This window comes from Acanthisitta chloris, unplaced genomic scaffold (assembly GCF_000695815.1).
Source record: "Acanthisitta chloris isolate BGI_N310 unplaced genomic scaffold, ASM69581v1 scaffold8379, whole genome shotgun sequence".
Taxonomy (NCBI): domain Eukaryota; kingdom Metazoa; phylum Chordata; class Aves; order Passeriformes; family Acanthisittidae; genus Acanthisitta; species Acanthisitta chloris.
In genome coordinates, this window is record NW_008693035.1 from 180,291 (window position 1) to 195,121 (window position 14,831).

General features: G+C 41.3%; 1 protein-coding gene across 1 annotated transcript in view; it reads right to left on the reverse strand.

Annotated features, from left to right (window-relative positions):
* Positions 1 to 9,839, reverse strand: part of VSTM4 (V-set and transmembrane domain containing 4) — a gene marked incomplete at its 5' end in the record, with an annotated part of 31,448 nt that extends 21,609 nt beyond the window's left edge. The window contains 3 exons of the mRNA XM_009082916.1: positions 2,473 to 2,580; positions 4,046 to 4,114; positions 9,441 to 9,839. Coding sequence (XP_009081164.1) covers positions 2,473 to 2,580; positions 4,046 to 4,114; positions 9,441 to 9,839 — 576 coding nt within the window. The remainder of the gene's footprint in view (positions 1 to 2,472; positions 2,581 to 4,045; positions 4,115 to 9,440) is intronic.
* Between the last annotated feature and the right edge of the window lie 4,992 nt (positions 9,840 to 14,831).

Below are 14,831 nucleotides of genomic sequence, written 5' to 3' on the forward strand. Positions count from 1 at the left end.
CATGTCCCGACAAAGACCTCCCTCTGCTCGGGACAGTCATGAATATGTATTAACAACGAATTTATAAACTGAAACCAGGCCCTGTACCGTGCCTGTTGATAGAGCAGAGACTCCCCGCGCACCCAGCGCTGTTTGCTTGCTTAAATTCACATAACAAATTGGAAATTTTGGCTGCAATCCTGTTTGAGGACTCAGTCATTTGTAACAGCACCTCTCAGGGAAGTGCTGCTCTGTGGGTCAGAGGCTCAGGGTTGAGGTTTCTGCCATGGCCCAGAGGCTGTGGCTCAAAAAAAGCAATGTAAGGCTGGTGGAGATCGTGTCTGTCACTGGTGCTTCTTCCACTGCTGCTTCAGAAATTTTATGAATTGATGCTTGACAGGGTGCTGACCCAATTAATGTGGCCCTGGAAAATATCAGGTGGTCCTAGCTGAATGACTTGCCTGAAAATTTTCTAATTATATTTGATTGCCTGTCTGCTAAGCCTTACTCTGTAATACTTTTATTGAATCCCTAAGTTTAATGTTGCCAGTGTTTACTGGATAATATTCCACACCTACACGAAAATTTGGTGAAGCCTACAATTATTCACATTATTAGGGTAGTGAAGACAGGTTTTAGCAGCTCAAAAGAAATTACTTTTTTTCTGCTTTATATGCTTATTCTATATTGTATATTATTTCTCTATTTAACTGATGTTGGTTCAATGTAAAGAGACCTTTCCTCCAAGCTCCTTGTATGCTTATGTTGGAGAATGGCTAAGAGAGCGGGGACATAATCCTGGGAATGCACCTGGGGAAGGCTAAAAAGAGCAAGGACACAGTCCCCTGGGAACGCACGGACACAGTCCTGGGAACACACCTGGGAATGCAGTGTACAAGCAAGGTTCTGGAGATAGTAACTTATATATAGACAGGGAGTAACTCAGCTGGGCAGATGGCGGATGGCAGGGGTAAGTTGTCCTTGAGTGTGAGACAAACAAGTTTGAGACAAACAGCTAGGAATGCAGCCAAGCCTGAGAAAGCAAGAGATAATCCTCACAGCTGTAACCGCAAGTAGGGAGAGTACCTGAATGCTATCTTTAGAGCTTAGCCAATTATAAATGATTGATAGTTATATGCTTGTCATGCACTGTATAAGAAAGAGCCTGTCGGACAATAAAGTTGGAGCTTGCTTTATCACCCACACTGAGTCGGCCGCTTGCTTCCCCGCGCGGAACTTTCCCTTTCCCAACATGCTTACACCAAATCAACAAAAAACATAATCAAATTCTAACCCAGTGTCTGCTCAAGGAAAACTGGGATACATCAGTTTTGTGGCTTCAGGATGACTCACCATGACCAACAAACTTAAGTGTGGGTACTTCCTTGGCACAAAACCTTTGTCAGCACTGAACAGTTTAGGAAGAATAACACTGATCTTGCTCCTTCCTCTTGGCAAGCAGAGTTGTCGGGTTCAGTTAGAATCAGAGTTACTCCACTGAGCACACTACCAGGAAGGTGGAGCCACAGCCTGAAATGTGTTTGTGGTCAGGCAAGGGCTTCTCTATACATCTATTTTTGGCTTACGTGTCTTCTCACTTGTGTATCTGAGTCACTCATTCCTTTGTGGTGTGTGTGTAGTGCTACAGAGGAAGCAAAGTTATGATCTCTCCTGTCATTAACGGGGCAAATCACTAACCAAACTCCTCCTGAAAGCTTCTGTTCAGAGGTAGTCCCTATGCTCTGCCCTAATGGTGGCTCCTAAGCACGCTGGTATCTCATTCTTGCAGCTTGTGTGAGGTCTCCAAGTAAACCACTTTTAAACCAAAATGAAAGTTGAGCCTGCACTGGTTACTCTACGGATCTGATATAGCATTTTTGTTTATAACAGGACGGCTTAAATGCAGACGTAGTCTTTTTGCGAAACCCTCTCTGAGGAAGAGAAGAATAAAACAGTAATCCTTGATCTTGAAAGATTATTATGAAAAGGCAGATTTGAATGATGAAATGATGCTTTAGTTTCAAAGAATGCTACAAATGAGAGTGCTAATAAAAACCCCTGAATTCCCAAGAATATTGACAGCTAGTCAGGAAGGGAAAATAAACCAGAACACAGTGAGACTGCTTTGAAACCCCTCTGCATGTGTGCAGAAATGCGACTCACACACAGTGTTAGCTTCTGGTCAGAATGCGACTTAATGGTACAGCACTTGGTCTTTGAAAGAAGTTGCAACAGCCTTCAACTTATATTTGTGCAAAGGTGAAAGATTTTTGAAAAGTCCAAAGCAAATTTAAATAGCTATTCAAAGGGAGGAAAATGCCTTTTTTTTCTAGTTTGGCTGAGGGTTTTTTTCTACCAATTTTTTACAAAATTACAAGCAGGGCAAGCAAATAATTATTTTACCTGCTTCTTCTGCATTCTCTGCATCCTCTTTCTCCCCCCCTCTCTTTTCAATAGGGACTTTGCAGTCATCAAGAATGACATTTCACTCACCTGTGGATCTTCTCTTGTTCAGAAGTGACTGACACAGAATGACAAGAGTAAAAAGCAGGACACTGATGATTCCTATGGAACACACAAACACTGCATACACATACAGATCTGAAAACCAAGCACAAATGACAGTTAGTGTTGCAGCTGTATGCTCCGTGATTACAGGATAGGAAAAAAGTTACATCTACAAGGTCTAAATAGACTCCAGCCCAAAAGACTTAGGGTACCAGTTCAGAAGTAGTTTAACCCTCTTGAAAGTTTCCTATAGTATCCTACTCAGTTTAAAATCTAGTTGAAGTCTCCATAAATACAAATAAATCCAACTACACCTATGAGGTCTGACTTTCAGGATGGAGCAAAGGACTGGCTTGGTTGGGTTTTTTTCCTGTTTTGTTCTTTTTAAGCAGCAACCCAAAAAACAAAAGGACTTCAGTTGGATTATTTCTCAGTTCAAACAGCTGTACTCTCTTCTTTTGTTACAAAAGGAAAAAAAACCCCAAATACCCAAACAATAAAACAAGAAAAGTGACAGTGGAGAGAGTGCTGAGTGGCTGGGAAAGAAGTAAGGCAGTCTTCTGCTGGCAGCACTGGCTTGAAATTTTCATACTATTTTTTTTTTCTTTTTCAAACAACAGCCTTATTCTCCCTTTATGGCTTTCATTCAGGTGCTACAACACATTCTCGGTGGAACTGACAGGAGTTATGCCATGGCATATCAAGATGGAGTATTTTATTCAGAAGGAGAAGGAATCTTTAATAACTTATTTCTGCTTTTACCAGAACTCTATTTAGAGTACTTTAAGGATGCTCAACCCATTAATGTCTTGAAACATCCTTGGAGGGGGATATTGGCTTCTTTCCTTCTTCACAGAGAGGAAACTAAGCCTCAGAGGTCAAGTGTTCCTGTAGAAAATAGCATTGCTGGAACTAGACCCCTGACCTGCACTTCTGTGCTTCATTCCCCTTACACAGTGCAACAATATAGTTTGTAAATTATGGTTTAAAAAGCAAAGCTCCCCACAGAATCAGGGCCAGAGCATTCCAGCCTGGCAGGCAGCACAGCACAGCAGCTGTAAGTGCTGTGCTGGCACTTCACTAGCACTCTGGATTGGGATGGGAGGAGGAGGAGGGAGTTACAGTCTCCTGGAACAGTTGTCCACTAATCGACACAGAAAATACTGCTTGCCTTGAAACTCAAGGGAACTTCAAGCTGCTCTTGCAGTGCAAAGCATGTTTGCTGAGCAGTTTCTAAGACTAGTGGAAGTGTAGATTGCTTGGTATCTCTGCAGACATACCTTCCCAAATAAGAGTCTGCATTTGCATTGTGTGACTAGTTAGCCATAGGTTATTTTCCCATTGACTATAACAGATAGATGAGAAAATGAAGCTGGACTTTTCCATTCTGTTTTTGTCCAGCACCCCTTCTACTCTTGTGGGATGGTTTCTCAGGCAAGGCCTGGGTTTGCACAGGAACTAGGAAAATTGGTGCTGATTGGGGCCTTTTAGTTGTCCTGTAGCACTGGACTAAACTAACATTGTGTATAGAACCAGTGGCAGTTAGATGCGTCTTTACCTTCAAAAAACTTCCAAGCTTCATGGTTTTTCTTGAAAGTGGGATGATCAGAAGATTTTGATGAAATCACTGAAAAGAACAAAGACATGACAAGAACTGAAAAATGTGAGGCACAAAGTTTGGACCTCTTAAAGTAAATGTATTCTGCCTTACAATTTAGTGCACCAAGATCTTGCTGTAACTCACAGGATGATTACCTTTCAATGAAACACTTCAGTTACACAACAGCATTATAAAAATGTCTTCCAACAAATCTCATCTGGCTGGGCACACCCCACCAGTGCCATATGACTTGAGACTGCCTCCCTGTTCTCAGCTTTTTCAGGGAAGATGCCATTTGTGGGTCTTCTGTTGAAAGTTAAATGCAGAGAACTGCAAGAGAATAGAATCTTTAAGAGGAAAGGCTGAGAGAGTTGAGCCTGTTCAGCCTCAAGAAGAGCCAGCTGTGAGGGGACCACATCAGTGTCTTTAAGTATCTGAAGGGAGGGTGCCAAGAAGATGGAGCCAGGCTCTTCTCTGTGGTTCCAAGCTATGTGACAAGAGGCAATGGCCAGAAACTGCTGCACAGGAAGTTCCACCTGAATATGAGGAAGAACTTCTTTATTGTGCAGGTGACTGCACACTTGAACAAGTTGCCCAGAGAGGTTGTGGAGTCTTCCTCACTGGATGTATTCAAGAAATGTCGGGATGCAATCCTGTACAACGTGCTCTAGGATGGCCCTGCTTGAGCAGGGAGGTTGGACCAGATGACCCACTGTGGTCACTTACAACCTTATCCATTCTGTGATTCTGTGATTGCATATCCCCAGCTTCAAGACTGACCCTGAAGTCAGCATAATTCCCCTGCCTATGGATGGGAGTCTTTTCCTGAGAAGAAAGACTGCCTGCCCACGAGGTGTACAAACTCACCTTTATAGGCTAGAATAAAGGGCTGACCAAATGACTACGTTCTAACTCAATTAAGGGGGAAAACAGCTGCTGAGTTTGCACAGAATTGTCCTCTCTGTTTCAGGAGCAGGATGGATGACTGTCAATATAATGACTGCTGTACAGCCTAGCACTGGAATCCAAATTCTCTGACTGCTGGATCACTGTTAAAAATCCTCTCTGCTCTGCTCAGCCAGACTGTTCATGCATACTGATATTTTCTATGACATCAATTTAGACGATGTCACTTACGTGCCACTCAGTGTCCACGTGGAGTCCAGTGACAAGTGGTGTCCCTCAGGGGTCGGTGCTGGGGTCAATACTGTTCAACATCTTTGTCAACAACATGGACAGCGGGATTGAGTGCACCCTCAGCAAGTTTGCTGACCACACCAAGCTGTGTGGGGCAGTCACACGCTGGAGGGAAGGGATGTGCCATCCAGAGGGACCTTGACAGGCTTGAGAGGTGGAACAATGCAAACCTCATGAAGTTTAACAAAATGAAGTGCAAGGTCCTACATCTGGGCCATGGCAACAAATCTACTATTTGTTACAAGAAAGCAGCACATGTGTAAATTTCTGGCAAGTATTTAAGAATAACCTCCCTGATAAAAAGGGTTTTTGTTCGTTTTGGAAAAGAAACCCCTTGCATTCCTGTATCTTGCACCATTTTTACCATTAGAAAATGCCACATGCAGCTAATACTTAATAGAACTCAGACTTTCTTCTATGGGAAATTCTGACACACAAACTTCACAAGACAGATTGTTGTGATCATCTCTACTTGTTTTTGTTGTCCATGCCAATAGGATTATAATTCAACCGCCTAATTTTCTATGTTTGTTCTCCTACAAGTAGTCTCTTCTCTTGGACTGTAAACTGTTTGGAACATGTATTGCTCTTCCTAAGAGATGTGCAGCACCTTGAGGGATTACTTGACTGTAAACGATGGCTTGGAGGTGTTGCATATTGTTCTGAGAAGACTATTTTCCTTTTTCTATAGGAAAGCAGTTGGGTGAACCATTTCCCTGATGTCTTGGGGTTTTTTGTTTTTGTTTTCAAAAGAACTGTCTTCTGATGTATTCTGTACTATAATGCAGACCACTGACTTGATTTTAGGCTAACATTGACCACACAAGCCCAGGAAAGGAGCAGATGTCTTTGATGAGAAGATGGGAGAAGCAGAAAAGATTTACCTTAGCTCAGAGAGAAGGCATTGAATGGCTGGAATAGGAGACACTTCTTGGCAACACCAGCACATGGATTTCTCTTGGGTTTATGAATAATATTTAACAGTAGCCTTTTTATAAATGGTATTTGATGTCTTGTATCCACTACACCTAAAGGAGCAAACTGCAACAGTGCAAATTTCAGCTGGACCTTCTGAGAACACTATGCTGTAGTTGACGTGAGTGCAGGAATGGAAGACAGTCAGGACTCCATATCCATCAATGAGGCTTCTTTTCTGAAGAAACGTATTCTGTCCTTAAAGTAGAAGCCAGATATGTAGCTAAACTTTTAACTGTCATTGTTACCCATTAAGGAACTGTAGCCTGTAACTCAATTGTTTCTCCACAACACCAGTATGTGTATCTGTATAAAATTATGTGTTGCAACAAAATACATTTGCAACTTCTTAATGGCCTTCCCAAAGTTACACCTGAAAAATTGCTAGCAAATAGCAAAATCTGAATATAAATTAGTAGCAGTAGATACTACAGATCCAGCCATCAACTTGTCTCAAGAGCAAGTTACACTTTGAAGAAGCAGAACGACCCTTCTCTTTTCACTCTAAAATCTGTGTCTTGCACAATGACCTCATCTTCCTTTGTGAAAAAAAAAAAAAGGACTATACTATTTCTGCATCCATTTGATGTGCAAAGTTGTGAGAAATTTGCCTGGTGCTTTAGCATAAAGACACTACTTTGAATTGGGTATAACTGCAGACACATTAACTGGAACAAAATGTTAGGCAACACAGCAACTGTGATGTATTTGAATACTGTTACCTTATTTGATAAAGCACAAGCAGTACAATTTAAGTGTCCAAATGCTTCAGGCAATTTGTATTGCTCCTTTTGTTGAATCCTGGAGCTAACTGTAATATAAGTAAATCCCTTTGCAATAAAAAGTGTAACTGATCATAAGATAAAATACAAAATGTGTTTGGAATAAAATTTCCTTGAAAAGCCCAAGTATTACTGTTGGGAAAATTAGAAACTTTATCACTACTTGGAAAAGAGTTGCCTTCCCTCCCAAGCGTAGCAAGTTCTATACACTCACGGTGCATTAGCTGAATGCTAGCAAAGGCAGTCCTTTGTTTCCAGCAAAGAGGCTTTAAGTAGTAAAACAGTTGCTATAGCCTTTAAAGATCTGCCATTTTTCAGATATCTTATAGTATCTTTTATCTGGAATTTGAATTAGTATAAATACCCTTTTGGGGGGCCAGGGTAGTTGTGGTGTTTGCCTCAAACCCCCACAAGGGCACAGTCAGTGTGTTTAGTCTACAGGTTGGCCAGCCTTCCCCCCGTGTCTCAGGTTTCCTGCTCGCTTTGGGTCACGTTTGAACCAGAGAGATGTAATACAACTGAGCAGACAGTGTGAAAATGATGAAGTCATGAATCTCAAATCCCTACCCTGATTATGTATTCATAACTCATACTAGAAATTAGGGGGAAAATATTAATTAAGTACTGGACTGAAAAGTTACAAATTTCCTCCTTTGCCATAACTCAATTGATTTGAACCCTTCACTTTTGCTCTGAAGAGCAATGAGAGGTTTCTGTGTTACAATTAGCAATGGCCAGAGCAGCCATGAAAGATGCAGAGTGGCTTTTGTGAGGAGGGGTCTGACAGGTGGTGTGATAATGTTTTATATTGCTTTTTCTTCTCCTGCCATTTACTTGGAACATACCAATTCCTTTCCAAGCACTTCTGAGAAATCCATATGTTTCACTTTAAAACATTTAAGAAATTCCAGCATTCAGTGAATGAGAAAACACTCTAAACTGCTTTCTGGCATTATCTTTAGAGTTGGCCCTGTGGGAAATCAACTCTTCTGTTTATAAAGCCATAAGCAGGGGGCTAGTTTGCCAGCTAACACTAATGGCACAGCTGCGGGAGCAAAACCACCTCTTCAAAGGAGCCTGTTCTTTAAATCCAGTTTCACCCAGCTCTGAAAGCATGGATGTGGTGGGATAAGATTTGAGCTGACCCATCCCAAAGAGAAGGCTTGTTTTCAAGTTTTTTCACATCTGTCACTCACTGCTGGTCATTTTATCAGTTCAGTACTAGCAGGCTGGTCACTGCTTTTCTAGCTCTGTTTTCTGGCTACAAGTGGTATAAACAACTGGAAGTGTTACTTACCACATGCTACTAGGCTGGAATCAAGAACACTGAAAACACCAAGAGAGAGGCAAAACATAGATCTAAAATATAACACTTATATTTCTGCCAGACCCACTTCATATTCTTCAGAAAATAAGTTCATTTCTCTCTGTTTCTGTCTCTTTGTATTTAAATAACAATGGCATTTGTTTATTCTCAATAGCAAAGTTGTAGAGATCTTGTATCGGGTCTAGCTGGGATGGAGTTAATTTTCTCTGTAGCAGCCCTCATGGTGCTGTGCTTTGTACTTGTAGCTAGAAATGTGTCAATAACACATTAAGTTTTTGGAGCACAGGATTGGTGCTGTCTCTCCTCCTTGCCACCTCACCCGTAGGCTAGAGGTGGTCAAGATCTCAGGAGGGGACTAGTCAGGACAGCTGACCCAAACTGACCAAAGGGATACTGCATATCATATGATGGTTGCTCAGCAATAAAACCTAAGAAGAAGTAGGGGGAGAGGTGGGGAGAGGAGGGAGGGCAATCATTATTATTGTGACATTTGTCTTATGGAGCAACTGCTATGCATGCTGCAGCCCTGCTTCCCAGGAAGTTGCTGGGTATCACCTGCTCATGGGAAGTACAGAATAAATCCTTTGTTCTCCTTTGCTTCTGTGTGTGGCCTTTTCTTTTGCCTTATTAAACTGCTTTTATCTTGACCTGTGAGGGGTTTTTTTCCATCTTATTTTCTCCCTTTCCAGTCATGCTGAGGAGGGGAGTGATAGAGTAGCTTGGTGTCCAGCCAAGGTCAACCCACCAAAGACCTACAGCTGAATGTAAAGCAGTTTTAATTACTACTATTCTGATAAAAGGCAATGGAAATAAGACTATCTTCTACAAATCTACCAACCTTCTCACTTCTTCACATTTTATTATGGGCTGAATAATGTTTCAATTGTAATGTGTAAGCAAAGAAGTTAAGTATTAGGTTTTCTTCTCATATCCACAGGTTACACTTAAAAATAACCTCAGTTCAAATATCTTATGGATGAACTTACAAGAAAAAAAGAGATCATGGGTCAAGAAAAAAAAGGGATCATGAGTCAAGAAAAAAATCATTGACTTGAAATCAGTAGTCTCTCACCTCTTATTTCAGTAGCTGCTGTGCCATTTGACCATGCTGTCCACTTATTCCTGTGTTTTCCAATTTCTTGGACTTTGCATATATAATGTCCTTGATCTGTTTGCTGGAGGCTTAAAATAAGGAATTTGTACATAGTTCCATGTTTCTCTTTAAGAAGATGAAGTCTTTGCTTGTGGAAATGATGACTATAATTCCCATAATACTGGACAGACCCAAACTTTGTCATTTTGATCATCAGATGCTCCTGGGTAGGTGATGCAGCAAAAACCCACCGTACAGCCAGCAAATTGTCTGTCTTTCTCTTTTGAGAGATGTGGCAGTAAAGGGTAGCATTATCTCCCTCAGAGTATCTCACTGTTGGTCCCGGAGAGACTGTCACATTTAAAGCCTCACAAACATCTGTAAAGAAAAGAAAAGATGGTGAGAGTACTCCATACTGACACAACAGCACCATAACCTGTCCTAGTGTGCAAGCCCACAGCAGGTAAACTGATATCATGCTAGTGTGCATCAATTTAATGAGCTTGTAGAACCTGACATCATCTGCCTTTCCGTGAATGTTAAAGATAGTATGAGATCCTCCTTCAGTAAGACTGCTCTAGTACTTTCCCTGTCACTAATTAATAGCATAGGGCTGATGTGGAGACCTTGCTGCTGTCATAGGACCAACTTCATGTAATCTTTTGTCAGTCTGAACAAACATAAATCTAAAACTATCTTGGAGCAAGAGCCAAGAATGTCTTTTGGAAAGCTGTTCCATGACTGGCTCTTCTGATGAGTTGCATCCTTCTTAGGACTTCCAGCTAAATGGTTTCAATATGCCCATTTGTTCTTGTGCCAGCTTTATGTTTAAATAGTGTGTTCTTCTCTAGAGCTTGCTTCCTGACTCAATATAGAAAGCAATTATATGGTGTCTCAGCCTTTGCTTTGTTGAGCTAAAGAAGCCAAGCTCTGTTAGTCTCTTCTAGTAAAGCAGTGTCTTCCCTTTCCTATTCACCTTAGCAGCCCCTCTGCGTTGGTTACAGTTTAAATTTTGGGTTTGATTGTAAATATTTTAATTTTTTTTTAATGTGGTTGACTGCAATCATAGGCAGTGTCTGGAAAGAAGTTCTCCAGTGTCCTGTGGAATACTCACAGTACTTCTCAGATTTGACTGGGATATACCCTGCCTGGTATATTCCAGAATGATACCATCCTTTTTCATGATACTTTCACATATGATTATATGTTAGTTCAAAAATACTGGGTGTTTTCCCCTCTTTGTCATTTGCAGTTCAGTTCCTAGTGTATCAAAGAAATTCTTACTAATCCTCAAGTACGTGACTTTACTAACTTCTGCTCTGCTTCTGTTATCGTGTCCTCAATATTCCCTACATGCTATCCCCATCTTATGCTGATTTGATAAGGTCACATAATTCCAACAAGCATGCTTCTGTCTACTTCTAGACATCATTTGTGTAAACTGTACATCATACTGTTCCTTAGATGATCACTGAAAGACCACTGAACTCTCTGTATGCTACAGTTTCCCATGTTCTCTGTTTTATGTTCTCCTTATCATAACCAAATGGTCATCTCAAACCTGGGTTAAACGTGTCAGATTAGTCCTCCTGACTGCAAATTCAAATTAATCTGACATTATTTGCATGACAAAATATGACATGAGATCATATTGGGACAAATGCTTGCTCTATTCATTTCTGACTCATTTTTTCTGTTCATCATCATGAACCTCACTCAGACCAGTTGTCTGCCTCTCTGCCTTGCTTCTAACAACAGCCAGTATAGGTGAAGGTTGAAAGAAGTGATCATAGCTGCTCCTTAGAGGAAGATTTTCCTTTCTTGAAACTGATTTTCTGAGGCATGGGTATCAACACTCATTTTATTTCCTTCCTAATGTACATTAAGAATGTCCTGATTAGTCATATCAGTCATAGACTGTTCTATTTTTGGCCAATGGTGCATTGTGGCAATGTGTTCCCTAAATGACTTGTAATATGTAACCTACCGGTCTGAGGGCATCCACCAGGGAGAGAACCACATCTCAGCACTGAGCAAGCACTCCCTGCAATGCACTCTGCAGAGCATGAAATGTCCTCTAAACTGTGAACATTAAGCTACCTGATGTGTGAATACTGTACTGTACTCAAATGCTGATGAGAATTGCAACTCTGGGAGAACGATTTTTTAATTTCTGGGCACTTTTCTAGCACATCAGCTAGGAACATCTTAACAAAGGGAATGAGCATTTTGGCAGAGCCTCTTGTCTGCCATCAGCTCCTGAAACACAAACATATTTATCTTCAAAATAAGCAAGTAAAGTATTTCCATTCTATTTCTGACTGAGTATTGGAGACAGAGACACGGGTTTTACAGCCCCAGTGAAGCTGTGAAATGAAACAGTGAATTGTATCACCTTAAAGTAAATCCCTCAAATTAAAGAAGTTATGTTGCAACCATTTGAGAAGTCTCTGAAAATTAATAGTGTAATAATTATTTTGTCTCATTTCAATAGAATGATCAACTGAATGGTGCATTTTTTTCCAACTAAACATTATTTTTCTAATTTAAGTAGGATAAATTATGTTGTATAAAGAACCATATAGGGATTTTTAAAAAAAAAATCTTTAAGAAACTACAGCTACGCATAGCCAAGATTATTGATATAATTATCTGTGCATGTTTGTGTCTGCAACTCATGCAAATGCAAAAGCAAGAGGTTATTTTGGATTGTAGAAAGCACACAAGTGGAACAGGATGTTAAAATTTAAAATTAGGGCTGAATCCCACTAAAAGCTTTGCAGAAAAGAAACTTCAGTTATTACTTGCTGGAGTTATCTGGTCTTGGTGCTTTACCAGCATATGTGAAGCCAGTGAATGGCTGCCTCTGCCATAAAAATAAGATTAAATTTTGAAGGTTGTGCTGCTTAGTAAATAAGGAATAAGTTTAAGAATTCCAGCACTTTTTGGATTTCTCCTAACTCCTTAGGTATTAAATGTTTAATAAATCATTTATAAAAATATGGCTTGGGGAAATGAAACACACAAACCTTTTTCTACTGAAATTATGAACATGTCATGAAAACTGTAAAGAAAAACAATTATGTCATTTTCCTGACATGTGAACTTCTCGTTTGAAAAAGCTGGCTAAGAGTAATTGTGAAATAGAGTCCCAAAATAAAAGGCAAAAGAATCATTGCTTAATGTGAAACTAGGCAGAACATAGTGCCAAAAAGTACCCAAGAGAAAATACAGAGGAATTCAGATATGGTGATGATGGAAGCCTCTGCAAGAAGATAAAGAAGCATTGTATGTGGAGTCTCTGATCCCTTTCTAGCTGTTTACACTCATACAAGCATTGGTATTTTATAACTAAGGCTTCTACTTTTCCTCTGGGGACATGCTTTTTTATAAGGACATATCAAATTTTGCATCCTTCATGCTGTCTGATCAGTGGGAACCCATCTCCTTATCTTCCTCCTGTGGTTCCTATCAGTGTAGCTGTACAAGTGCATCAATCAGGAGAGTTTTGGAAATCTGATGCTTTTACTGTGGTATCAGCTCATGTTGAACAGGGTCAGGTGATGCTTTATATAAAACAGAAAAACAGTATCCATTTGACTTTATTCTCCCACTGCCACTGGAGGAGGAACATTGGTGGATTTTGGAGGAAAGAGCTCAAATACCTCTTCTATGGAAAGGAAAACCACTCAGCGCTCCCAGACACTAGTGGCTATGTTCTTCCTGTCTTCAGTAGTCACTGGATCAGCCCCAACATCAGGTTTACCCTTGTAATGGGCTCTTTGGCAAGAACAGGAGACTTCTCCACAACTTGAGAGCAGATTTGTGTGCCAACAGAGCACTGAGTTTCTAGACTTCAGATTGCTGTTTTAAGTGAGGAATCAGTTTTTCTTCTCCTGCCTTCCCAATATAGCACGATGTAGCTGCTCAGGTGGAGCTCACCACAAGCATTTTAGTCTTGTTGCTGCTTGGAAAGGGAAACTATTTATATCGAGGGAGAGGAGAGCAAGTCAAAGACTTGAGGATTCCTTTGCAGTGTACTTAATCATCAAGCACGTCTCTCCTTTTTGCAGCCAGCTCACTTAGTTGCCCCCATCCCAGTGTTTTAGCTGTTTCTTTGGTACCCTCCACCTGTCTCACTAGCCTGTGGGGAGTCACGAAAGGTGACTGCTGACTAAGCTCTCTTTTGAAAAATACTGTTTTGAAAACAGTCCACTTCTGCTTACACCAGTTCAGTTCCAAGAATTAGCTAGGTTTGGACTTTCCTGTCTGCCATATTACATAGCAAAACACTTTTCACAGCACTGTCAGGAGTAACAGTAACAGCCAGAAACTTGTCTGTGCCAGGGCTATCCCCTCTGTCTGTGCTGGAAGAATGACAAAGGTCCTACAGTCACAGCTCGGTCCTTACATGTGGTGAGCAGTTTCAGCACGGTTGTGTTTTTGTGGGAGAACCCCAGCTATTTCAGTTGAGCTATAAGTGGAGTTGCTCCTGTGCACAGCTGCTCACAGTCCAGATTTAGTGTTGTATACAGGCCACTCTTTTTCTTCCTCCGTGGAGTCCAACATGCATAATCCCTTCAGGGCTGAGACGACCTTCTTCCTCAGCCCCAACTGATAGCTGGGGGACTAGAGAGGCATGCCACTAGGGTGGTTACCTTCTGATCTCAGATTTCCACAACCAGAAACATATGGGATATATTTTATCTGTGTTGTAGTTTGTTCAGTGAAACAATGCTGCTGTCAAAGCCTGCTTTACTTTTATTACTCTACAACTAAAAAGTAAAAAGACCAGATGAGAGAGAAAGAAGCAAAGGCCCTCGTTTAAATGAAAATAATCAGGAGCTGGCTAGCAAGAGCACCAAAGAGCAACCAGTTGTTTCAGCTGAACGGATCTGTCTGCAAGTTTCACAAGTCTGAGGCTCCCCCTTGGAGAAAGCTTCTGCATTGACTAAAGATGGACTTGAACCAAACCTCAGCCTCCACCATCTCCTGCCCTTTCGCAGTGGAAATTCAAATTCATCTCTTTCATTAACCTTGCATGAGCAGGGCTTCCCCACCCCTCTAACCTCACTGCACCTCAAAGTTCAGATCCAGACTCTGCGTCCGTTTTGCAGCTGCAGGACACGCAACGCTCGCCCATGCACCTTTGGGTTTGAAGGCATAAAGGTCTTAAACGGAGCAGCGACCAACAGGTTCCATTTCCACCTGATACCTACGGGATCAGGCACCTGCGGAAAAACTACGCCAGACCTCCCTTTGCCTCGGCTTTGCCGGGCACACAAGGCGGCCGAGGACGCGTTTCCATGAACTTATGCACGGAAAGGGTTTTCTTTTCGGGAAGGATCGGGTCTCCGCGCAGAAGTGCTG